The sequence below is a fragment of the Pelecanus crispus genome, chromosome 2 (assembly GCF_030463565.1).
Source record: "Pelecanus crispus isolate bPelCri1 chromosome 2, bPelCri1.pri, whole genome shotgun sequence".
Classification (NCBI taxonomy): domain Eukaryota; kingdom Metazoa; phylum Chordata; class Aves; order Pelecaniformes; family Pelecanidae; genus Pelecanus; species Pelecanus crispus.
Window position 1 is genome coordinate 58,040,459 of NC_134644.1, and position 23,994 is coordinate 58,064,452.

The window sequence follows — 23,994 nt, forward strand, 5'->3', positions numbered from 1 at the left end:
TGCGGGAGGCCGCGCCGGGCCCGCGGGAGGCTCCCGCCGCTCCGCCGCCGCGCCGGCCAGCGCCCGCCCCCAGCCCCGGCGGCGGCCCCGACCCCGGCCCGAAGGCGGGCGGCGCGACCCCCCCCCCCCCCCGCCCCCCCCGCCCCATGTGGCGGCGCGGCCCCATGTGAGGCGGCGCGGCCGGGCGGGCTGCGAGGCGGGCCGGGCCCCGGCGGCCGGCCGGGGAGCGAGGGAGCGAGCGAGGCCCCGGTGCCGGCCGGCGGGTGTCCCCGTGTGTCTGCGCGGCGCCGGGTCTCCATGGCGCCGGCAGCGCCCTGAGGGCGGCGGCGGCGGATTCCCTAGGCCGCGTCCTCGTCCTCGGCCCTGAGTGAGCTCGATGCCGAGCACCTCGGACGCGGCGGCCGGCGGGAGCGGGGGAAGCCGGGGCTGGGGGAGCGGCGGCGGCGGCAGCAGCAGCTCGGCGGTGGAGGCGGCGGCCGACAAGAAGCGGCTGCATCACCGGAGACGGAAGCGCTTCGCGGCCCAGCCGCAGCCTCCCCCCCCGCCGCCGGCCCCTCACCCGCTGCTCTTCCCGCTCCTGCAGCCGCCCCTCCTGCAGCCGCCGCTCCTGCAGCCGCCGCTGCCGCCGCAGTCCCTGCTCTTCCTGGCGGCCACCGGCGCCTCCTCCTGCTGCGGGGACGGGGGGGAGCGGAAGCGGCCGCGGGGCAAGCGGCGCTCGGGCTCCCGGCACAAGCGGCGGCGGGGCCGCGGGGGCGGCGGCGGCGGCGGCGGGACCCAGGAGGCGGAGAAGCGGCGCGGTAGCGGGGGGCTGAGCACGCTGGTGGAGGAGTACGACGACGTGAGCTCCCAGTCCGAAGGGCTGGTGGGCGGCGGCGCGGCCGGCGGCGGCGCGGGCAGCGGCGGGGGGAGCCCGGCCTCCTCCTCCGGCGGCGGCGGCGGCGGCGGGACCCAGCGCCAGCGGGGCGAGGCGGAGCGGAGCGGCCGGTCCCGCCGGGAGCACCGCGGCAGCAGCGGCCGCTCCAAGGAGCGGCACCGGGAGCACCGCCGGCGGGGGGAGGAGAAGGCGCAGCAGGAGGGGGCGTCGGCGGGCCGCGGGGCACCCGAGGCCTCCTCGTCCTCCTCCAAGTCCCGCAGCCGCCACAATCACACCGGGGGCCAGGACCGGGAGGGACTCAAGAGCAGCAGCAGCAGCGGCGGCGGCGGCAGCGACGGCCGCAGGAAGGGCTCCCTCGCCTCGCCCGGCAGCGGCAGGAAAGAGCGGGAGAGCAAAGCGCACCGGAGCCGGACTAAAGCGGCCAAGGAGCCGCCGTCGGCTTACAAGGACCCGCCGAAGGCCTACCGAGACGACAAGCCCGAGCCCAAGGCCTACCGGCGGCAGCGCTCGTCCCCCAGCCCCGGCCGGGATGACAGCCCCCCGCTGCACCGCTCCTCGCAGAGCCAGCGGAGCCGCAAGTCGCTCAGCCCGGTGGGCGGCCGCTCGCCCCTCAGCCCCTACAGCCGCCGCCGCTCCCCCAGCTACAGCCGGCACAGCTCCTACGAGCGCGGCGGGGACGTGTCGCCCAGCCCCTACAGCAGTTGGCGCCGGTCGCGGAGCCCCTACAGCCCCGTTATCCGGTGAGTCTGGGCCCGGGGGGGGAGGAGGGAGGGAAGGGGGGACGGGGTCAGCGTGTGGAGGAGGCGGGGGGGGGACACGACGGCTGGGGCTGGAGGGCAGGCCGGGAGTGGGGACTGGCATCTAGCAACAAAAGCCCTCCCTCTTGCCCTCCTGCTGCCAGAAAGCTGGGGTGGGGGGAAGGGGAGTGGCGCGCATTCAAAGGTCTGACCTGTCTTGGGGAGAAAGGGAGACACAGGTGTCGGTAGCACTCTTGCAGCTAGTTGCTTTCCGTGGGAGACTACCTAGCTGGAAAAAAGGCTTTTTAAATATTAAAGGGCATGAGAGCATTTTCAGATGAGAGTGAGTGAACGAAGATGCTTCTCAGAGGACAGGTTTTCTGAAAGAGCAATTTTGATTTTTAAATGTTTGCTTACGAAGTACAGAGATTCTCAGGTACATTTTTATGTGTCCCATTCCCCTGTATAAAAGGATGTGCATTAAGTACATTTGTGTTCAGTTTAATTGCCGCTAATCCAAAGAGCAAACAAGCTGACAGGCAGTTTGTGTTACAAGTGTTTCTTCTTCTTTTTAGAGGTCTATAGAAAGGCTTAGACTTTCTGTTTTGCTAGGAAAAGGAGCCAATGTCAAGTTCTATTAATTTGTCTTTCGTGCTTTACACAGCCTTTGAAAATGTACGTAAGTTGTTTTCCCAGTAAGCTGATGTACGTGTATATATTTGACGTGTGCTTGCAAATTTCTTACTGTTAGGTACTAGGAGCTCAGAATGTAAAGGTCAGCATTGCTGTGACTTTTTGATTTTTATATGGAGAGGAAACGTGGGCTGTATCTCTCTAATCAGATACAAACAGTGTTGCAGAATTAAAGCTCTTCAAAATACTTAAACTTTCAGCAAAAACGCTGGGAATTCGAAGTATTTGCTTAGTGTGTCTTTACAACTAAGGATTTTTATTTCCCATATTGGAATCTTACCGTTGCCTCATTGTTTATAGGCTTACTTAAATTCACATCTGGACTTCAATTTTAAATGTATCAGGTGATTGGCCTTTCCACTGGCAAGAATTTTGTTTACAAGGTATTACCTGGCAGGTTGTCTGAGAACTGTTCTCTGGTGTTTCTGATGAGCACTTGGTGCTGGTTACCATTTGGGGTGTCCCACTGTGTATGCAGTGAGGATGCTGAAGCCATTTCTGTGTTTCTCTGGCTGTTGGGTAAGATCTGCTGTCCTGGGTGTGCATCGAATGCTGTTTAAAGAGTGAGGTAACAAAACTGTGTCCTACTTGGTTCAGAGGGATAGAACAAAGATGCTTTTGGAAGAAAATAGTGATTGTTTTAAGGTATGGTTGTATGGAATAATTTTATAAACAATGGGCTGTTTCAAGCAGAAAACCCTGTGAGTGCTCTGAAAAACAGCATGTCTTCGTTGTTCCGTGAGAGCCTGTTACAAGTGCTTAAGGACACTCTTTCGAGATGATTTGAATAATAGAATAGCAGGAATATTGTGTGCATAGCTGTGCTTAAACGCTCTAGGAATCAGATTATTTTCTGTAGATGCTTATATCCTGGAATAAGAAAGTGGAAGCAAAGTCTTGTGGCTTTTTTTTTATTATTATTATTTAAATTGGTTGGAAATGGAAGTGCTGAGGTACTAACAGGTTGACTCCTGTTCTTACCTCTGCTGTCAGAGTGGTTCCAAAGAATGGTTATCAATATGGTGATAGGCGCATTATATATATATATATATATATATATAATGATGAGCAAAATTACCTATGCTAGGTTTGCACTTAAGAATAGCTATATTAGTCAGATTGATGGTACAGTTAGTTTAGGATCCTGTCTTATGCACTGACTGATAGGGCTGTAGTAGAAGGTACAGGAGATCTTGTATAAGGGACAGTTAGAGAACAAAGTTTTGTCAGAGTGTTCTTTTTTTTTTTTCTGTTGGTAGTGGGCTTGTGATTTGAAGCATGAGAGTTTAAATCTCCTGATTTTTTTATTGTGTCTGTGGTGTGTAAATCTTCCTTGAGCTGCAGATCTGTTTCCAGGAGTTAGCTTTGTGACTTCAGCCTTCCTTCCTCCAGTTAAACTGTAATTTGCATCCCATCTTTAACTGCATACAGATAAATTACTTCGTTAACAAATGCAAATTGTCAGGTTTAATGGAGAGGGATTGGAATGGCCAAGTGAAAAGAAGAGGTTGCTATATGTAGAAAGCAAGGTCGGTCTGTCCTAATGTGGCATTCATTATAAAAATGTCATTTTCACAGAAAAACGAAAGAAACCAAAAGTGTGAAGACAAGCTCAGTTGTTCATAATGTTTGCCTGGTGTGGAGAAATGCAAGCTAGTGTTCCTTTGCTCCTATACAGCTATTACGCATTATGTGCTGGCGGTGGGGAAATAAAGATGGAAGGTATTTATATGATTGTTTTAACCATTCAAAACTGTGTCATAATCGCTTTTTTTTTTTTTTTTTGCTTGACTCTGTGGTACTGCACCCAAGATGCTGAAAATTTTTTTGCTGTGCTGTTTAGATAATGGTATAGTGGCCTTCGACTTGATAGAATATTACGGTTTCATGAAGACAACAGCTTCTTACAGCACCTGTCGTCTTCGTCTGGATGATTTAAAGACTTAATTCTGGGCTTGTATCCAGCTATAATGGTGTCAAGACAGTAAGAACTTTGTATGTGACTGAGCATTCCAGGCTGCAAGTGTTTTTGCTCTTTTCATTCTGTATCTCACATACGTGTCTTCCATAATGTTACATAAATTATCTAGTTATTTTGGTATGTAGAAAATGAGAATGAAGTGCTTCTAGCATGCTTGGAAAGCCCATGTGTCTAGAGTGCTGAGTTTTTCATCTAGGTCTCTGAGCTGCCTAAGGAGAAACTTTTTGTAAACCCTTGAAGAGAAACAAATGAAGTCGGCTTCACTCATTTGAATCCCTGGTTTTCTCAAGCTGCAGCAACACTGCAGTTGCTGTGTGTTAACAGTTTTGTATTGCAGTAGTGACTCTGACTACTGTCTTTCAGTGATGTTGCCTGGAGAGGAAGCAAAGACTCTAGATATGCGTTCCATGCTTGGAAAATTCTCTTTGAATGGTAGACTAATTGCCTTTTCCATTACAATAGCAGTAAACGCCTGTGTTTGGGGCAAACTGATTGTTTGAGCCGTTTCCACTTGCTGGACAAAACTTCCTTGCTTGCTGCTGGTGGATTTGTATTACTGTATTTTCTTGTGGATAGTAACACAGCTGTTCGAAAGTAGTGCATGCACATTTTCAAAATGGAAATTCTTCCATAATACCATAAGTATGAGGTATTTATTTCTCTACTGATAAGCTGACTGGATTAAAAAAAAAAAAAAAATCACAAGAAAAAGGAGTGGTTGAGAAGAAAACCCCATGGTTGACAAAATAAGCAGACACAGTCTCGCTGTGAAAACTAGTTCAGGATAAAATTGTAGGAAGAGAAGAACTATTTTTCATAACTTCAGTCAGGTCATATGCTATGTGATCACACATTTAATTCAGCTAGCTGTATAGATGAGTAATCACATTTTTCCAAATGTGGATGCACCTACCCATCTGCCTAGATAAAAGTAAGTGGGTGGGGTACTGCTAGCATAGTACTACTGTGTGCGTGGATGTTGCTTATAGGAAAAATACAAGATTTCTTTTCTCATTGGTACCATACAGCCATCTCATTCTCTCTCTGTAGCTAGTCTGCAGTAGCAAGGCTCTGCAAAATATGGATCATTTATATGCAAAACCAAAACAAGCATAGGGAAAATGGTAAAATACATGTTCAGCTAGGAAATGCCTACTTCATGGAGAAGATGTGGTTTCATACACTGATATAAAAATAACTTTGAATACAGTAATTCTGCTACTTCTGGACTTAAAAGGAGTAGGAGAGATTTTCAGACGTTTTTTACCCTTGTTTGGTGAAAATAGACTTTTTACATAAAGCGCTCTATATTGTTTAGTAAAACTGTGTGTTGCAGAATTTAAAATGTGAAGCTGTAGGTTTTCACTGCTTGGAATAGCTAATTTTTCCAGTGCGTATTGAGGCTGTCTAGTACATATTCTGAATTTATTGAGATTTGTTTTGTTACTTGGCAGTGGACTTTGCCTTTTGCCCAACCATGTTGATGTGCCTTTCCTTTTCCTCGTTGCGCTGCTGCTTTCCTTATTGTGGGAAGGGACTTAATTTGAAAAAAATTGACTGTGTTTACAATACATACAGCATTTGACTTGACTTGACTTTTTGCTGGTTGATTTCTTTGTAGGCAGAGTTCTTATCTGAGAACATAGGGTTATAAAGCAGATTTAAGAAACAAAATTCACGTTCAGATTTTTTCAGTATTCCTATGCTGTATGTGTTGGAGGCCCTGTATGTATTGGAGACCCTTTTAAAGATTTACAGTTTGAATCAGTAAGGCAAGTTACATACTCTTCGTACACTAAGCAGCTGAGTAGGTGGTTGGTTGCAGAGCTGCTTACAATATAACCTTGAACTAGGGGCTAGAGAAAACAAATGAAGTTAATTAATAAGGTATCAAGTAAGAGAGCACTATTACTGTTACAGCTTAAAGAAACAAATTATACATTTGCCTGATAGTGCAACACGGAAAAGCTATACTATGAACTAGAATGTTTTGTCAGGGTAGTTTACGTTACTGAGTGATTATAAATGTCTTCGGAAGATCTGCGGTGAAGCCAATTGATTAAATTTAGGTCTCCCTTTTCAAATACACTATGACCTTACCAGGCAGAGGAAGATGGCAGTGCTTAGTAGTGCAGCATTCACTGGTAGTTAATGAGCGAGCTGGGCTGCAGTGAATGTTTTAATCTACTTCAGTCTGTTCGGTTTCTTGTTTTTTACTCTCATGAATCCCTTTGTGTTAAGTCTTGTCAAAAAGTTACAAAATCTGTTCCGTTGTTCAATTCTGCAGACCCTGATATATTCTGAGTATAATATTGTTTGCACTTAGGTAACACATGTAGCTGGCTACTAGCACGTTGGATTTAGTTTGTCTTAAAGCTGTTAAGAAGAAAAGAGGTTTTCGAGTTTACAAACACAGGAAGATAAAGCATGACTGTTCTGATTTGTCAATAAAATGTAATGCTTTTTTTGTATTAAAATAAAGGGAGGATTGGAATGGGAAGGAAAGAAGCACCTAGAAAAGTAGCACAGCCAGAAAAAATATGTAAGCCGAGTGAGACCGGTTCCCAGGAAATCTGACATGTGTAACACTTTTATTTTTCTTCTGTGCTTTCAAATATCAAGATAGTAAAATATAGCACTTGAAGGTTTAAGTTACTATTTGGAATTCTTTCATTCTGCACTTGAGAATGTGATATTACATCAGCAGACTTTTTGTTAAATTCATTAACAAATCTACTGTTTGGTAATTGATAAGTTAACCAGTGAAGTGCAAAAGATTGTTGCCTTTCGAGAAGGAGGAACATTGTAACAGTTTTGACACTTGTAACTAATAACACTTTGATATCTTGAGAAGTTTTTTATAGAGTGAATAACTGCATTGTATTAATTAGAGAAAAAATGAATACTGGTTTGTTTTATGCAATCTAGGGTGCTAGGCAAAAAATATTAAAAAGAAAAAACGCAATACCTAAACCAGAATTTTTAAAATCGTTATTTCTTAGCAGAGGGGAGCATTCTTTTTGTTCTGAAAAATAGAGGAAAGCACGAGTTTTGGTTTCGGGGTGACTTCCTTACTAGTGTGTTCTTCCTCTATCAGTTTCTTTAAATCTGCCTCTTCTCATATGTGTTTTGTAGATAATGTCTTGAACCATTTTTTCTGATTTTATAGCTATACATAATATTACGTAATTACTTCAGTTTCCCTTTGCAGCTAATCTTGTGCTCCTAGTCCCCTTTGTCTCTGGGGAAGAAAAAAACCCCAGCTTTATGTAAAGAACTTCTTAGTTCTAAGGCAGGCTAGTGGTACTGACGCTTACAGGTTTTAGGCAAATCAGTCCCAGCCCCTGTCACTGTCCCCCCCATATAAAAACATATTGAAATCTATATATGGTTCAGAAGTAATTTTATGAATGTCATGAAGTCTGGCAGTTATCCTTTCTGTAGGGATATAGACCTGTGTGAAGTGAATTCAAGACGCTCATAGAAGGCTGTTAATGGCTAAACGTGGCAAAGGTACTTGTAAATGAGGCAGAACTTCTGGGTGCAAATAGGAAGAAGCATTGGAAGAAACTTATCTGAAATAGGGGCTTCTCAGTAGTCTCTCCCCATTTGTGTTACCAGCAGATGCTGGTGCTTTTGGTTTGGGAGGTTTGGATGTGGCCCTTAGGCTTAGTACGCTTTCTGATCTCTCCAGGCATGGGGAAAAAAGTTCCAATTGTTTTGTTGGGTTTGTTTACCATTTGCAATGCAGTTCTGTGCAGTTGTAGCCACTGTTCTTTTGTTCCTGGTTGCTGTGTTAAAAACAAACTCCTAATTAAAGATTACATAGTTGGTGGCGAATGAATGTCCGATAAGGCATTTTTATATATGTGTGTATGCATGCATGCACATACATTTAATTGAAATCTGTTGGAAGATTTAGAGAGTACTGTATATTTCGGATGTCTCTCCTAGTGTTTTTTCAGGGTTTCAGTAAAATGTTAGTGTCCTGTTAAATGGCAGACACTGGCTATTGTGTGAGCCCATTTCTGTGCTGCTGTGACTTCATCTTTTATGTCAAATGAGCATTAGCCCTGAACAGTGAATTGGCTGGTTTTATTATGCATAAGGCAATATTTCTCCACTCTGAGTTTTGTATAGGCTTCTGAGGGAAAGCTTGTAAATGTCCATAGTCTCGGTTTTGTGCCATTTTTATAGATGGAAACTTGTACATAAGTTTTGCCTAGCCTGGAAGCTTCTTTTGGGACTTTTGAATGCTGATGAAAGAAAGTGATAGTTGGATATTTGAAAAGATCATTAAGCTTATGAAAACACCAGATTTTGTCATTGTAACTTGAATAACTAGTGCTTTGACAAAGCTGCTTTTTACTTAAGATTCAGCATTTGTCTGTTTAATTGAAAGTGTTCGTGTTTTTGCTGTAACTCTCTTGGGTCTAGCTGAGTGGACAAGGTACAGCAAGGGATTCTTGCAAAGGTCTTTGGGATGCCAAAGGAAGTTCTAGTTTATTATTAGCACAGACATGCACTATGCAACATTTTTTTTTTTTCTTTTCCTGACATAAAATTAAATAATGAAAAACTTTTGGAAGAATTAAACCTGTGCAGAGATTATACTTAGCTTATTTCATAACTAAGCTACTACCATTTTGATCTGCTGTTAAAGGCTGTAGTATGTACTGGAACTGAAACTTAAATTGTATGCATGTGTATTTGTTGTGTCCCACATGGATGCAATTCTGACATGAGAAAGTTATGCTATTGTCATTTGGGGTGTGAAACCTAGGGTGGAGAATGGTGGTTTTCTGCTGAGCTTGCATAAATCCATGTTCATGTCCCAGACTCTCTTGACTAATGTTGGTAAAGTACGTACATCAAACCACTGTCAATGCTTGGCTTCCTTACATGTTTGTTTTTGAAGAAGATATAAAGATTTAGGTTATTTTTGCTCCAGCTTTTCAAAACTGCCTCTTCCCCACCAAGTTATGGTAGCTGATCAGGTGAGCATTTGCAGTCACTAATTTGAACAGATTTTCTCATTTCATCCTCAGTAGTAATTTAAATGAACCTGTTCTATTTTGAACCCAAATGGAACAGAAGCAGGCTTATAACCAGGCATGGTGTCTCAGCACCTGTAGTGTTCTAAGCTGCTACTGCTCTTTTCTAGTGCATGTGGAATTACGTCCATATCTCTTTTTGTGACATAGATTACGTTATATTAGGCACCTTTCAAAAAAAAAAAAAAAAAACAAACCCAAACCAAAAGCCCAGAAATCATACTTACGCAAGAAATAGAACTGATTTTGAGACCTTTAGGGCATGTTTTAAGTTTGAAAAAAATAATACAGGTAAGGCAGGTTGCAGTGATGTCCTTGGGATGGAGGCTGTATTCTACAGGTAACTGGAGCGAGTATTAGTTTAAAATAGCTGATCTAGGAACAAGATGTCTAAGCAAATGTTTTCCAAGACATCCTCGTGAATGATGCGTCATTTCTAGAAGTCAGTTTAGGACTAATGGGGCTTATTAGCTTGTGCTTGAGGCTGGAGAAATATAATTATACTGATTCTATAGCTGGTGTGGATCTGTAGCAGTATGCTTCTGCTTGAGATAGTAATTTCTCTCAGAAAGTGAGATAACAGTGTGAGGAGAGCTCTGGCCTAGAATTTGAAGTGTATATATTGTCTGGATAGTCTCAGCCCTCCTTTTTCTTCCTACTACCCCATCATAATTCTGTATTATGGAAGTTTGTACTTTTTTTACTTCAGTTTGGCCAAGCCTCTGAAAATTTTCTATGGGATTTAGTACTTAGATTTCCAAAGTAATAATGAGAAAAATAACTTCAGCAGCATGTTTCATAATGGAGTAGAAGTGAGTTTTCAAGGTAATAATAGTCAGAAATATTGATGTTTTGTTTTTTAATGGACATTAGTATCTTTTCACTAGGTGAACCAAAACCTTAGATTTTGGTTGAAAATTCAGAGAACAGAATTGTGCAGCTTCTTTTAATTAAAGTGTAAAAACCATTATTATTACTATTATTATTATTAATCTGTCTTTGTTACCCTGCCATGCCAGAAAATTCTGTAAAACCTGCTCTGTAAAACCAGTTTTACCTATAGAATTTTGAAGCTTGTGCTATAGTGTACAGTGTGCGCACCTACACGTTGTTTTGAATCATTGCTATGTAATCTTGACAACTCAATTTTTATGTTGCTTTAGAAAGAAGACATATGATGCAGGAAAACAGTGTAAATTTGGAAATTAGTCAATATTGCACACAAACCAGAAACATCATTGTACTAAATTAAATATTTGTTCAGTTGAAGCACTGAAATGTAATTTTTTGTGTTGGTAATTAAAACAGAATTAATTTGTTACTAAAATTAAATTTGACATAGGGGTGGATAGTCTTGACTTAATGATTGTAGTTAGCTTTTTTTTTCTTTTTTTCTTTGAAGTTTTGGCAGCCTTCATACACTGGTGCTATCTTTTGAACTCTGAAGATTTTGTATTTCCAAGAAGTCTTATTTTTGCTATTGCTGATACTTTTTTTTTGTTCAGCTGATGAATACATTTTTTTATCCTGATTATGCTTTTTCTTCCCCTTCAAGTGATATACTCAAGAAACATAGATTTCCATCAAACTTTAATCAAGAGGATACTTGTAAATCTGGTGAATATTCTTGCTATTCTTAGTATGGTAAAATGGATTAAAACTCCCACATTTAGTTTCATTTATTTCATAATGTTTCTGTATGGTAACAATGGATTAGGCTACTTTACTTGTTCTCATGCCCTTCACCTCAATTATATTTTTTTCCCTTTTGTTTTTTAATGAAGAACTGAATCAAAACTACTAGGCAAATTAGAATATCCCTTTGAAAAATTGAATGAAAAGTAATGCATATTAAATGGTATTTTTGCACAGTAAAATTTTGCTTTTCTAACTGTTAAGATTCCCCCCCCCCCCCCCCCTTCATTCTAGGTCATTTTCCTGCTATGATTTTGTAGATGGCTTAGATTTCTTTTTTTTTCCCCACCCCCATTAGTCTCTTTATTCTGATGCAGGAATAGCATAGGCCTGCTTCTGGATTATGTTTGCTTATTGGTAGCTGTAAGAAGTATTGAGCACTTTTGGTTTTGGGGGGAAAAAGTATACAGTTACATTTCAAAAAAGGAAAGCTAAAGTTTATTGCTGTATTTCAGTTGGTTACATTGCAGCCTTTAGTATTCAGTAATTTTTTTTCAACTAACTTACCTTAATGACCCTTATGACAGTGAAACTTAAGAAGATGCTACAATTACTGCTTCAATGTTGTGTTTAGATTTTTCTTGTCATGTTGTAACATTAATTTCATTTTGTTGAATTCTGGTTATGTAGCCAGCTGAATTTTTCTCAAATACTGCATATGCTAAAGGTGTTTGCACTAGTTACATAGGATCAGATTTTCTTTAAAGGAGGAAAATATCTCTGATTAGTAGTGAGGAAAAAGGAACACATCTGTCCTATAGGTATACTTGTATTTTGCAGTTCTTTAATGAGAGAAAGTGTGTCTTAGAAAGCACTAACATTTTCTAACCACCTGTTTAGGTGTAGAATCTTGATTTATTAACTCTGTAGAATTTTTTTTAATGCACAATCTTTCCTATTTCATAGACTTTTGTTTATTCTAGAAGCATGGTGATAATGGTTGGTTTAAAAGTAGTTTGTCAAAAAACCAGATACACTGAGAAAGCAGCTAGACTAAATTTTAACTGGGTAAATCTTTACTTTTTTGAAACAGGAGATCAGCAAAATCTCGAAGCAGAAGTCCATATTCATCAAGGCACTCGAGGTCTCGTAGCAGACACAGATTGTCTAGGTCCAGAAGTCGTCATTCAAGTATTTCTCCTAGTACATTGACTCTGAAGAGTAGCCTGGCTGCTGAGCTGAACAAAAACAAAAAAGCAAGAGCTGCTGAGGCAGCCAAAGCCAGTGCAAAAGCTTCCAATACTTCAACACCTACGAAGGGAAACACTGACACTGCTGTAAGTGCACCTCAAGTGAACAATGTAAAGGACCTGAAAAAAATAAAAACTGAGCATACACCTTCTCCTACAAGCAGCGCAAATTTGAAAAATGACAAGGCAAAAGCAAAGGTCTCACTTCCTGAAACAAAAGGGGAAAATAATTTAATTGCAGACAAAATTACTAAACAGAAACCTGCAGCAGTAAAAGAGAATAAATTAACTGTTGTGAAACAGCCACCAGTTGCTGTAAAAGAGAAAAGCAAACCGAGTACCCCAAGTGTAGTAACCAAGGAGAAGGACCGAATTGTTGCACTACCAACCTCCACACTGCCACCCTTGCCTTTGCCTCCCACGCTGCCTGAAGATAAAGAAACTGATAGGTGAGTTGTGACATAGATTTGCTTTTTGGGGTTGTCTGTTCCTTTTTATTATTGTTGTTGTTGTTATTGTCTGTTCTTTTTTTTAATTGTTGTTATTTCCTTTGGAAGACAAATATAATGCTATTTTGGTAGATCAGGCTGATGCGTTAGGTAGCTTGTTCTTGCTCTTCCGTTGTTTAACATAGTGATTATTAGTGAACTGAAGGAATTTGATCTTAAAAATAATTTAACTGGTTCTCGAAAAGAGAAGGATTTAGTCTAGGAGGAATCTTTCAATAAAAAGTAGGCTAAAGTATTATTTAAAATTGCTGATACATAATAGCTTTGGGACTAATGCAAGGATGCATTCAAGAATTCAAGTTTGGTATGAACATGTACATACTTCTGGGGAAAAGAATTCAGTAGCAGTATGTGAAAATTCTTAAATTAGTTGGGGTTGAGGTAAAGATTCTCTTCCCTTTGGAAGGCAATTGTTTTTATAGCTGTGCGTTATTTTAGTATAATTTATCTCAGAGGTCAGTATTATTCTGAGTACGTATAATGGAAGTGAAGTTCATGTCATTTGTGTTAACTTTTGAGGTGTAAAAATTGGTTTGTATTGAAGAAATTCATGTCTGTATTCCAAGTGTCATCTGAGTTTAGACTACATTAAGTCTATTCATAGTCCTAACAGAATACGTGCTGTGATTTGTATTGGAAAATTATGCTGTTGAGTGGCAATTTACTATTTTTCTTTTGGTTTTGGTGACAAAGTTGAGAAGACCTGCTTTTGTTTCTACTCGTGATGTTATATGCCTCTCACATATATGAGAAATCAACTTCTCACAACAAGTAAAACAAATTTCTTAGCATTGAAGTAGTGACTAATTTGTGTGATACATCTCTGTAAAAAATCAAACTGTAAAAGAAAAATTCAAAACCTTATGAAGTACTTTCATTTATATTGCATATCTGTGAAACTAGCCTGTCTTCTCTTGTTCTTTGAGAAGTGTGTAGTGTTTCTTTGATTAGTAAAACTAGTTATAACTAGAGGTGTAAATGTTTCTCTTGTGTTTGCTAATAATTTAGTGCTATGTTAAACATTAGGATGCACAGGAGGCCTTGGCAAATAAATACAACCTAATGAGGTATTAGATTTTGGTTTTTTTAGTAGTAAGAGAGAAATCTTGTTTCTTGCCCTTCAGCACTCTAGCAAGTGTCATTCTAGTTGTCCAGAATCACATCTGTGCCGTGAATGTACAGTTGCATTTAAATTTATGACAAAGCCATCCTCTCTAGGTAACAGGATTTCTGACACTGTTATTTGAGGGCAAGGTTTACTGTTTTAACTAAAAACTAGGCTAACTAGTTCAACTAGATATATGACTGGCTTTGCAGTGTTGATTGTGATAATATGAAATGATATTTCATCTTGAAGCTGACTAATTGCTTCTCATTATTAGTATTTTTTAATGTTATACCTGTTTTAAGTATAGCTGAACTGCACACAGGAGTTAAGCTACAATTAAATGGTTCTATCAGCACTGGGCTCATTCTGCTTTCAAAAAAAAAAAGAATGTCAATTTACGTTTTGCTTAGTTTTGCTTATAGGATGTTATAAACTTCATATCAGAATGGTTGTGATTACAAGTCATGATAAAGCTTAAGTCATCAAAGAAAAATAATCAGTGTTTTTTAGGGACGAGGAGGGCAGAGGTTTTTACCTTGGGCTCAGCTACTTATGGGGAAATTGTGCCAATAAAGCAAGCTTGATGCTCTGCAGAACTGGCTGGTTCCTAATGTCGTGTCAGTTGTGAAGTTCAGTAAGAATCTGATAAACCCACAAATAAACTACCTGAAGGAACAGCAGTGTTGCAAAACCACTGTGTAGGTTAGCTAAAAGCGAAAAGTGTTCTGGTGGTCAAAGACATGTGATTTAACAGACCTGAAAAAGACTGCTCTTGGCTGCCTCTGTTTTCATGTACTGCTTTTAAAATCTGTTTCAGAACCTCTCATATATTGTACTTTCACTAATATTGAAAGTTTGGGGGTGAAATTGTGAGAGAAATACAAATATATGAACTTCACAATTAAGCAGATTTTCTTTACCATGATAATTACATGCTCTGTCCAAAGGTGGTTTATTCTTTATAGAATGCTAACCGTTCGGTTTGTGATGGGGGCAGTATATGCTTCCTTGAAGTGCCTCTTTAAATTCAGGCAGTGGCAGCTTGAGAAGCAGTGGAAGACATTCAAATGTTCTGTTTTCATGGGGAAGCATAGACATGTACAAAACACTGGAATGCTTTAATTATATAAAGATTGCTAATTGCAATTAATGTAAGAAAGAATATATGCATTCTCTGTGATGGAAGATAGCAAGATCTTTCCATTTACAGAAGTTCCTGCTTTTTATCTATTAAACTAAGTAGATGAGAAGTTGCAGAAAAACCTCCAGAAAAGGTTCCCAGAGAAGAATGCTGACAGTAGAATAGCGCAATTTGACAAATACAGATATCTTGGAAAATGTCCCCTCAAAGCATGACAGAAAGTTTTCTTGATGCAATGACAAAGTTTTAAATTTAAAGAGAGAATACTGTATGAGAGTCCTGTGGAGGAGAAACAGTTATGTAATTATATAGAGATGGTCATGGCTTTAAAATTACTAGATATTCAGTAGCTGCACAGATCTAGCTAAGCTAAAGGAAGTTCTGGTAAAATGGAACCATGTGTTTAAAAAAAAAAAATCCCGCAGCAAGCATGATGCTTTCAGAATTTCCCCTTTAGAATGGGAAGAGCATCTCTAAAATTATTGTGTATATTAATTGTTCAAGGAATACATTGCTGTCCATGTGTTTGGGGGATTTTTCTCAAGACAGAGATTGACTGTCAGTATCTGTTACCTAATTATGGTTGTTGATTAAAAAATGGTCAGATATCAGTAACCCATGGCAGAAAAACATTTAGTCATTTTTTTCATTTGATTTTTTTTTCCACTTGATTTGCATACTCATCACTATAAACGTGTTGAATCTGGAGTGTTTTCAGCAAATGTATGAGATTTGAATCTGTAAATGAGGTGGTGTGGACTGCCTCATGCCCTGCGGTGTTACTGTAACCACAAAGCTTGTTATCTCTGGAGAGCAACATTATAGTGAACTGGATCAGGGTAATCTTCTCTTTTATATGAGAAGTCAGTCAGAGTACAGATTTTACCACTACACTTCTGATGTCTGGCAGCACCAGAGCTCTGAACATCCTTAACAGTCTAGGCCATAAGCTTGAGAAAAAGCTTGTGTGGCAGAAGTCTGGCCTGGTAAGGCTTGCTGTGTCATCTAACCTCAGCTTTCACCAGAAAGATCTGATTTCATAGTTTCTGTAGAATTTTGGTAGTTAGCTGTGCATCTTCCAGAGAGCTCTTTGTGAGCTGTTTGTAAAGCATAAATCAAATCTGCAAATTCTAAGAGCAGAGATTTCAAATGTTGATGCATCAACAGCCTAGAATGTATTTAAAAAAAAAAAATAATTCCAATAGGGTTTTCTTTTATGAATGTTAATGTCATTCTACTGTGTTCAACTTACTAGCAAAATTGTGTCTTCTTTAATAGTTTGCGAGAGAATCTTTCTGTGAAGTCAGTTAAAGAAGCAGAGAAGAAACTTCGCCATCTGCTTGCAGACTTGCCACTTCCACCTGAGTTGCCTGGAGGAGCTGACTTATCCAAAAGTCCTGAAGAAAAGAAACCAGCAGTTCAGTTACACAGCAAGAGAAGACCAAAGTATGTTTATTAGACTTTTTTTAAAAGCCTATCAAGCAAGTAGAAGTGATAATAGTTTCTTTAAAATACATTCTTTTTAAAATGTTTCTGCTTTTTAATGACTTTGAATCAAACTGCATGGTTTATTGCCACTTAATGGTAGTAAGCCAGTTACCTAATAATGTCTCATAAATATTCAGTGTTGAGGTTTTTTTCAAGGTTAAGACAATCCTTAAGATATATTAGCTGTATTCTTAGAAATGCTGGTTGTTTTCTAGAATATGTGGACCACGGCATGGTGAAACGAAAGAAAAAGAAATAGACTGGGGAAAGCGCTGTGTGGATAAATTTGATATCATTGGTATTATTGGTGAAGGCACTTACGGACAAGTTTACAAAGCCAGAGATAAAGACACAGGTGGGTTCAAAAAAGTAAATGTAATCTTACAATTCTAAAGTGGACAGGATATTTTAGTTTTGTTTTTATATTGAGTAAAATTTTGTGGTATTCTGCCCTCTAATGTCTCTGACAGTCACTAGCTGATAGTAGGAAGAGAATCTGCCTCTGTGCAATGCATCCCTGAAGTGTTGTATATTGGGTATTTTTCTTGCAGTGTAACTGACTTTACAACAGTGACATAACTTTTAAATTTCACGTTAAACTATTGCTCAAATGAGCAAGCAGTCACCACTCTGATACTTAAGAATGTTGTCGCTACTTCTAAACAGATAATGCATTGAAATTGATCCTTCATATGTGCTGTATGTTGCTTGATTGTTTTATGTTCAATTAGTGGTTCTTTCTGTGACTGCTTGCCCTTCTGGCTTATTCGTGCACATACCAGCCTCAGTTCCTTCTTTCTGATCTCCAGAAGAATGAGCAGTGTAATTATAATTAATTCTTCACCTGTGCTTGTCTCCATTTGCAGACTTTAGTTCTTAAGTTGAACTGTCACATATTTTATTTTTTAATGTCCTACCTTGGGAACTGTTGCAAATCATTGTTAGGAGCTTCTTCCTGCTCTCCTGTGATTCGCTTCTTCGCACATTTAACTTTTTAATCCTATCATAACCATATTGCCTCTTTGGCAAGCTTTGGGTTATTTGTGTGTGGCAGTCATTTCTTAACCTCCAGTAGAAGTTGTCACGCTCTGTATTAAATGGGTCCATGCAGTTATAGCAAACCTTCCATTAGCTTTGGATTCAAATCCTGTGTGGAGAGGCGCATTATGGACTTTGAGATACCTTATAACAACCGGGGCTTTCAAAGCAAGTAGATGTTGTGTTATACAGGAATGTGATCTACTGTATTTGTGTCATATACACTGGTGTAGGATAAGTCCTTTTTAGAGCTAACAGAGATGTCTGTGCTGTCAATAAACGTCCCAGACATAGCAATAAACTTCCAAGAACAAAATGGTTGAGCTGACATACAGTCTTTAGATACCCTCCATCATGAGTAGATCATGCTTCTGCCATTTTGCAGAGTCTAGCTTCATCCAGCCCAGCCTGCAGTAAAATAATAAGGAAAATTTCTCCTCTCTGAAACGTGGCAGTGACACTTCTGTTTGTAGAACGTACATTGAGGAATTTGTGAACTCTTTAGTTTTCTGCCTCATATCTTGAACTGTGTAGTATTTCTGGCTAGACATATGTGTTCTGATATGTGGCGATGTAGTAATAAGAAATCCAGAGCAGACATAGATCTTAGTCTCTAAAGTTGCTCTTGGTAATCACTCTTATTTGGGGGTTTTTTTATGGACTTGGTGTGGAGTATCAGGACACTGGTGAGTGAGGTATGCAGGAAGAGGTATACAGGACTTACAGTGGGTAGCTGAAAATTTTCATTTATAGTTTTGCTTCTCCATGTGATTGTTTCCCAGCAATGGTTAATTCTGTTTCCATTCACCATAACATTTGGTGCAAGTGTCAAAATGTTAACTGTTTAATCCATTCAGAAATAGTAACAAATGGGAAGGGTTTTAACAACAAACAAGCAAACTCAAATCCTATGGTTTGGTTGCTAATCTTAACGTTTTCTGTTTAAATTTTCTCTTAGGGGAAATGGTAGCACTAAAGAAAGTACGCCTGGATAATGAAAAGGAAGGGTTTCCAATTACAGCTATTCGGGAGATTAAGATTCTTCGACAGCTTAATCACCAAAGCATTATCAACATGAAGGAAATAGTGACAGATAAGGAAGATGCTTTGGACTTCAAGAAGGACAAAGGTATGTAGCTAACACGGGTAGCTCTTTCTGGTCCTATTCTTAATATGGTAGTCTGCTACACTGGACTTGAAGTTAAGCTTCATTAAAAAATATGTTTGCAAATCACAGTGCTTGACAAGGGGCTTTAATTTTGATTTAATTACTAATAGAAGTCCTTTAACTCAGCTATGCCTTTGGCTTATAGAAAAAATTTTGTGAATATTTTGTTGGATAAAAAAAGCATATTACTTGATTCCAGTTTTGCTGGAGAGGAACAGATGTTTGACTCCTTGACACTCATGGATTAGGAAGGTCAGCAACAATAGGAAACTTTTAATTGTGAGCTTTTTTAGCCTTTTATTTTCCTTGTAGTGTTTTATCATATTATTTAGAGCATTGTAGGCTCAATGCTGAAGACATGTTTTGTATTGTAGGCCTTGGTTTTATTTGAATTGTGCTTCAGTTATTTTTTTCATAATTGGGCATGTGTGTCTTAAAGGCTAGAAGAAGGTTAAACGAAAAAAATGAAAAGCAGGGTTTGTGTGGTGGTGGTAGTGGTGTTTTTCCCCAAATAGAAGGCATGCAGACTTCTACTCTTTTGGTTCCTTCAGTGTTAAGTCTGGCTTGTTTGAGTTACTGCAACCTTCTTATCCTAGAGAATCAAGCAAACAGAGCAGAAATAATGCAGTGTTGTTGCTTGGTACTTTTGATATTGGAGTGGTCATTTTGTCTTTGGAGGCCATTTCCTTTTAGGTCCAAGTCTTATAAACCTATCATTTTGGGGTATTTTAGTGTCCTGTGGGCAGTTTGATACATGGTTTGGCTGAGGAGGGTGTTTGGAATGTGGTTCCTGTGCTTCTTCCCTGATCTCCCTCCCTGAGTTCCTATACAGCACGCCCCACACCAGTGCGGGTCAAAAACACCGTATGTACTGCATAGCCAGGAGAAACATCAGGTGATGTTGCGATGAGTCAGAAGATGGCTGTCAAAATTAAGCAGGAATTAGTTTGGGTTTTTTCATAGCGTCTTGAGAAAGTATAATACCTTGAAGGGTAGACAGCACTGACAGGCTTTTTTATTGTGTTTAAAAGTAGGAAGCATCTAGCAAAAGAGTTTCTCTAGATATGTGCAGGTTCAGTGGTCAGCACCCACTCTGAACGCTGACAGTCTACAACAGCCAGTTTAGGCTTTTCATGTAAATCTTGTACTGAGTTTTAATTAGGTCTAACCCACTTGGCTAATGAGACCACACTGAGCTTGACTTAATACTTAATGACTCATTAATTAATTCTCTCCCTTTCTGTTTGGTGCCGTGTCTAGGATTGAATTGTAAATTTTTTTGGTGTACTTCAAACTGTGTGTCTCATTAATTTTGAATGGAGTTTTTTTGTCCAAGTCTGTATTTGGGCTTTTGATATTGCTTTCAATTTAATTTCTTATTCTTATTTAACAGCTTATTAAAACAATTCAATTTTCAGAAAGTTTGGAAGGGAAGAGACTTCTCTGGAGATGCTAGAATCAAATTAGTTTCTGATAGTCTCTTGAAAGCATTAGCATGATAATGAGACTGTGCTATTATGATTTGTCTCTGAAAAGATGGAAGTTGTTTTTTTCAGGCACTGCATTCTGTGTTTCTCTAATGAGTAGTTCACTGTGAGATGGGGATTTATAGCTGAGACACTGTGGCCAAATTGTAGTCTATGCAGGGAACGAATGCAAGTGGGAGGAAGTTTGTTCGTTTTCACGGTACGCCATTGCAAACGCAAAAGCAGGCTGCTTGGCGTAAGAAGGAACCATTATAAAAGTGGTAATAATGTCTTACTCAGGCAGAGCTTACAGTTTTGCCCTTTGAACATGCTTAACCTATGTTATATGCTTATCTTAGCTTTGAAATATAGCTCTTGCAAAACCCTGCTGAACCCCATTTGTAAAAGTAGGGAACGAGAACATTTCTGCCAACATGTGTTCCTCTAGTTAATATGAGTAAAGTTAATTTTGTGTCTAAGGACACCTATCATGTCTTGACCTATTACTCATCTACTTACTCACTTAAGGTTTGGGTTTTTTTTTGTTGGATCTCAGTAGTTTAAAATGCAGAAAATTTAGTTTTCTTGACACTTACATAAATATTGGGCACACTTTGTACAGTACTTGTTTTAAGGATGCTTTTTAAGATAGTAACATTGGCCTGAAAAACTGCAATGGCTTGGATTGTACAAGTTTGTCGTGATACTCTCAGCCGTGTTAGGTGTTTTTAAAGTGACATAATCCTATGTCTTCCAAGCTTTTGGAAGTTTGTCTTAATATTTTCAATGGCGTTTGAAAGAAAGTGGAAGAAAAGTATATCTGTGTTTTATCCTGGCCAGCTTAGGGTGTAAGTTTGATCGGAACAGCTTTAATAGCTAGGATTGGTTTTGTTCTTTCTAGACCAACCATTAGAAAAAGAAATGCAACACACTGGAGCGGTATTGTACTTATGTTAAAAGGGTATTTCCGTCAGTGGAAATACAGCACATCAGACAGCACAATTTTTTGTATGTTGGGCACACACACAGCTGAGTGGGTGATACGTGGGTCTGCTATACTGAAGATCTGAAGTTTTTACTTCTGCAGTCTTCATTACGTATGAGACGTGCTCGATGATAAAGTTGGAGAACAGCATTACTGATTGGTAATCTAACATCTTGATTCTGAGGCATGATCCTGCCAGTATGTGGTGAGAAGGAGTATTCATTTTGTATGTTTCTCATGTAGGCTTTTCTCCCCTACCTATCATTCAGAGGGAGATAGGTGCACATTTCAGGCTTGGGGATGGGAACATGACTCACAGTTTGTATTCTGTCTTGTGTATATATCTGCATAACAGCTGACTTAACAGTATGTTTAGCAGACTCTTTTTTTTTTTTTAAAACCTCCTCTGCTTCTCTCAGGACATAAAACCTCATTTGACTTGACAGCACCAATGAGCTATACTTTCCATTCAGTTTTTTCTTAAAATCTCAGAACTATGGTTATTTTTGTTGAAAACATTTTCTTCCATGAGCTAGTGCAGGAGCAATTGTGGGTGTCAGTCTTTGACAGTAGTAGAAGCAGCCTAACACTGTTGGTGCTTACAGCCAAGTCTGCTGGCAAATAAACTTTCCTTTGCTTTTCCTTTTTGTTTGCTTGATGGTAGTTCAAATTAATTGGAGTTCACGTTCATGAACTTCAGTTTGTGTCCTTTTGGAACAGGAGGATTGTACTTTGCAGACACTCTTCATCTTATCTTAGCAGGTTTTTTTTGTCTGAGAAAGTTTGTGTGGCATTCCCTGTGCAACAGTAATTGAAGAAAACGAGATTTAAAATGGAGGTTGAAAACAAAGAGCTATTTCCTAGGTATATTCAAATCTGTACACCTCATAAGCTAAGTTAGTTGAGCCACTTCATCAGTTATAAAGTGAATCATTGGAAAAAAGGCCCTTCTTACTTTGGGCTTTTGTCAGCTGTGGTTTGTTTTCTCAGTGAGTCTGTCATTTGTATGACTTGAGTGTCTCTTCCTTTTTCTTTGGGCACCTGAGGTGGTCCTTCAGTTCTCAGTTGTCTCTTTATCAGCTAGAAGCTGTTTGCAAGTGCTCAACAGTCTAGCTATGGGACTGCCATGATCTCTTTTTACTAAACATGTGGAGAGTGCCTGACTTAGCTTTTGTTGCTGTGAATGTAAAACCAGTAGGTGTGCTGACTGACATCTCTTCCTTCTTTCGACTGGAAGAGGCATTTTTAATTGCTAACCCAAGGGAGGATGTAAAACTTTGCATGGGATACTCTAATAAAAAAGATCTGGTCAACATTGCAGCTTGTGTTTGGTTTTTTTTTTTTCTTCTGTGTGTGGATTATCCATTTGGATTGTGTGTGTGTTTCTGTAATTCATTTTAAGACCTAAGTGTACTTTGGATAAGATTAAATTTTGAATTGATTTGCAGTACAAATTAATAAACCTTTTTAGGCATGAAGTTGGTATTTATCTCAATGGTACTGTAGTACATGTGTCAAAAGGACACTGACTGTGTGGTACATTGTCGTATGACTAGCAGGTTACTTTCTTACAGCCATCAGGGAGTACTTTGTCTGAAAGCTTGTGGTTTGGAAAGAGTCTGTGACAGCAGTCGTGTAGTTATCAGAGAGTACTTCACTACAGGGTTCCTTCTCTACTTGTATTGTAGCTAGCTTTATCCAGGTTTCCTGGGAAGCTGGGTAAAACTGAACTGATCTGAATTTGAGAAACCTCTAACGATCTACAGCTTGCCTTGCTGCTCCCACAATAGCTGATAGAAACTTCTTACCCAGATAGTTTTCATGCTACAGCTAAGTTACCAGGCCTAGTGCAACTGCTTCAGTGGTGCTTCCCGTTTCTGTGTGCTATACTGGACTCTGGTCTGGAATGAGTGCAGACCTAATTGTGTGGCCTTTCAACTTGATCCATGTTATGGCAAAATGAGAAAAACCCCTGATTAGTAATCAAAGATTTCTGATATGTTTGGTTTACTTCTGCAGTAAATTTTGTGATACATATAAAGGGAAAATGAGTATAGCAGTGATGCTTTCTTTAGTCTTAAGGTGATTAATTCAGTGGCTATGCCTTTACTTGGTGTTTTGCAAATTAGAAAATAGGTTTGTAAAATGTGAGTAGAAAGAAAAGATTAATGTCTGTTCAAGGGACTTTAAGGAATTTAAATGTAAGGAACTTCAAGGAATTGTTTGACAATTTCTTCTTTAGTTTTCAAGCTCTGTTTGATAAAATTCTGTTTAAAGCTGTTTTGGAATATAGTGTATCATGAGTACCGGAAGAGAAATGTTAAGGAAATGGAAGAGTAAATATAATGCAATTATCTTTAATCAATCAAGGGGGAGGGGGAAAAAAAAAATCTATGTGTTGCCTAGAAGAAGCTGACAAGGCTTATTAGTGAAATGAAAATCTGATGGAGTCTCATTCTGAACAGTGAGTACAGAACAAAATGTTGAAAACCTGTTCAACAACTTGGCATTGTACATACCATGCACTGAATGAGGCAGGGATCCCCTTTTTTTAAGCATTTTTGCATTTCAAGATACTATTGTAATGCATTTATACAAGGATTGAATTAAAATTTGCACATAATAAGGCACTTCTAGTCTCCCAGTTCCTCTGATCTGTATCTAATCAGATATTTTGAGAAATGCCAAACACCTTCCCTATGCAATTACATTTGGAAAATATTTGCTTAAAAGCTGTCATCTGTGTAGGCTTTTGGATCATTCTCCCCTGCTGCTCCCCTCCCTCCTGCCCCCTGCCCAGCCCAAAGCACTTGTATCTTACTTTGGGAGCAAGTGTGTAACTTGATGTCCTGCTTTGTTGGATCTGT

General features: G+C 39.9%; 1 protein-coding gene across 1 annotated transcript in view; it reads left to right on the forward strand.

The window, feature by feature from the left end:
* Positions 1–376: 376 nt before the first annotated feature.
* The window catches only part of CDK13 (cyclin dependent kinase 13), a 44,838-nt gene continuing 21,220 nt past the window's right edge, over positions 377–23,994 (forward strand). Inside the window, exons 1-5 of the mRNA XM_075706471.1 lie at positions 377–1,614; positions 12,068–12,673; positions 16,261–16,428; positions 16,686–16,825; positions 18,467–18,637. Of these exons, the coding sequence (XP_075562586.1) occupies positions 377–1,614; positions 12,068–12,673; positions 16,261–16,428; positions 16,686–16,825; positions 18,467–18,637 (2,323 nt within the window). The remainder of the gene's footprint in view (positions 1,615–12,067; positions 12,674–16,260; positions 16,429–16,685; positions 16,826–18,466; positions 18,638–23,994) is intronic.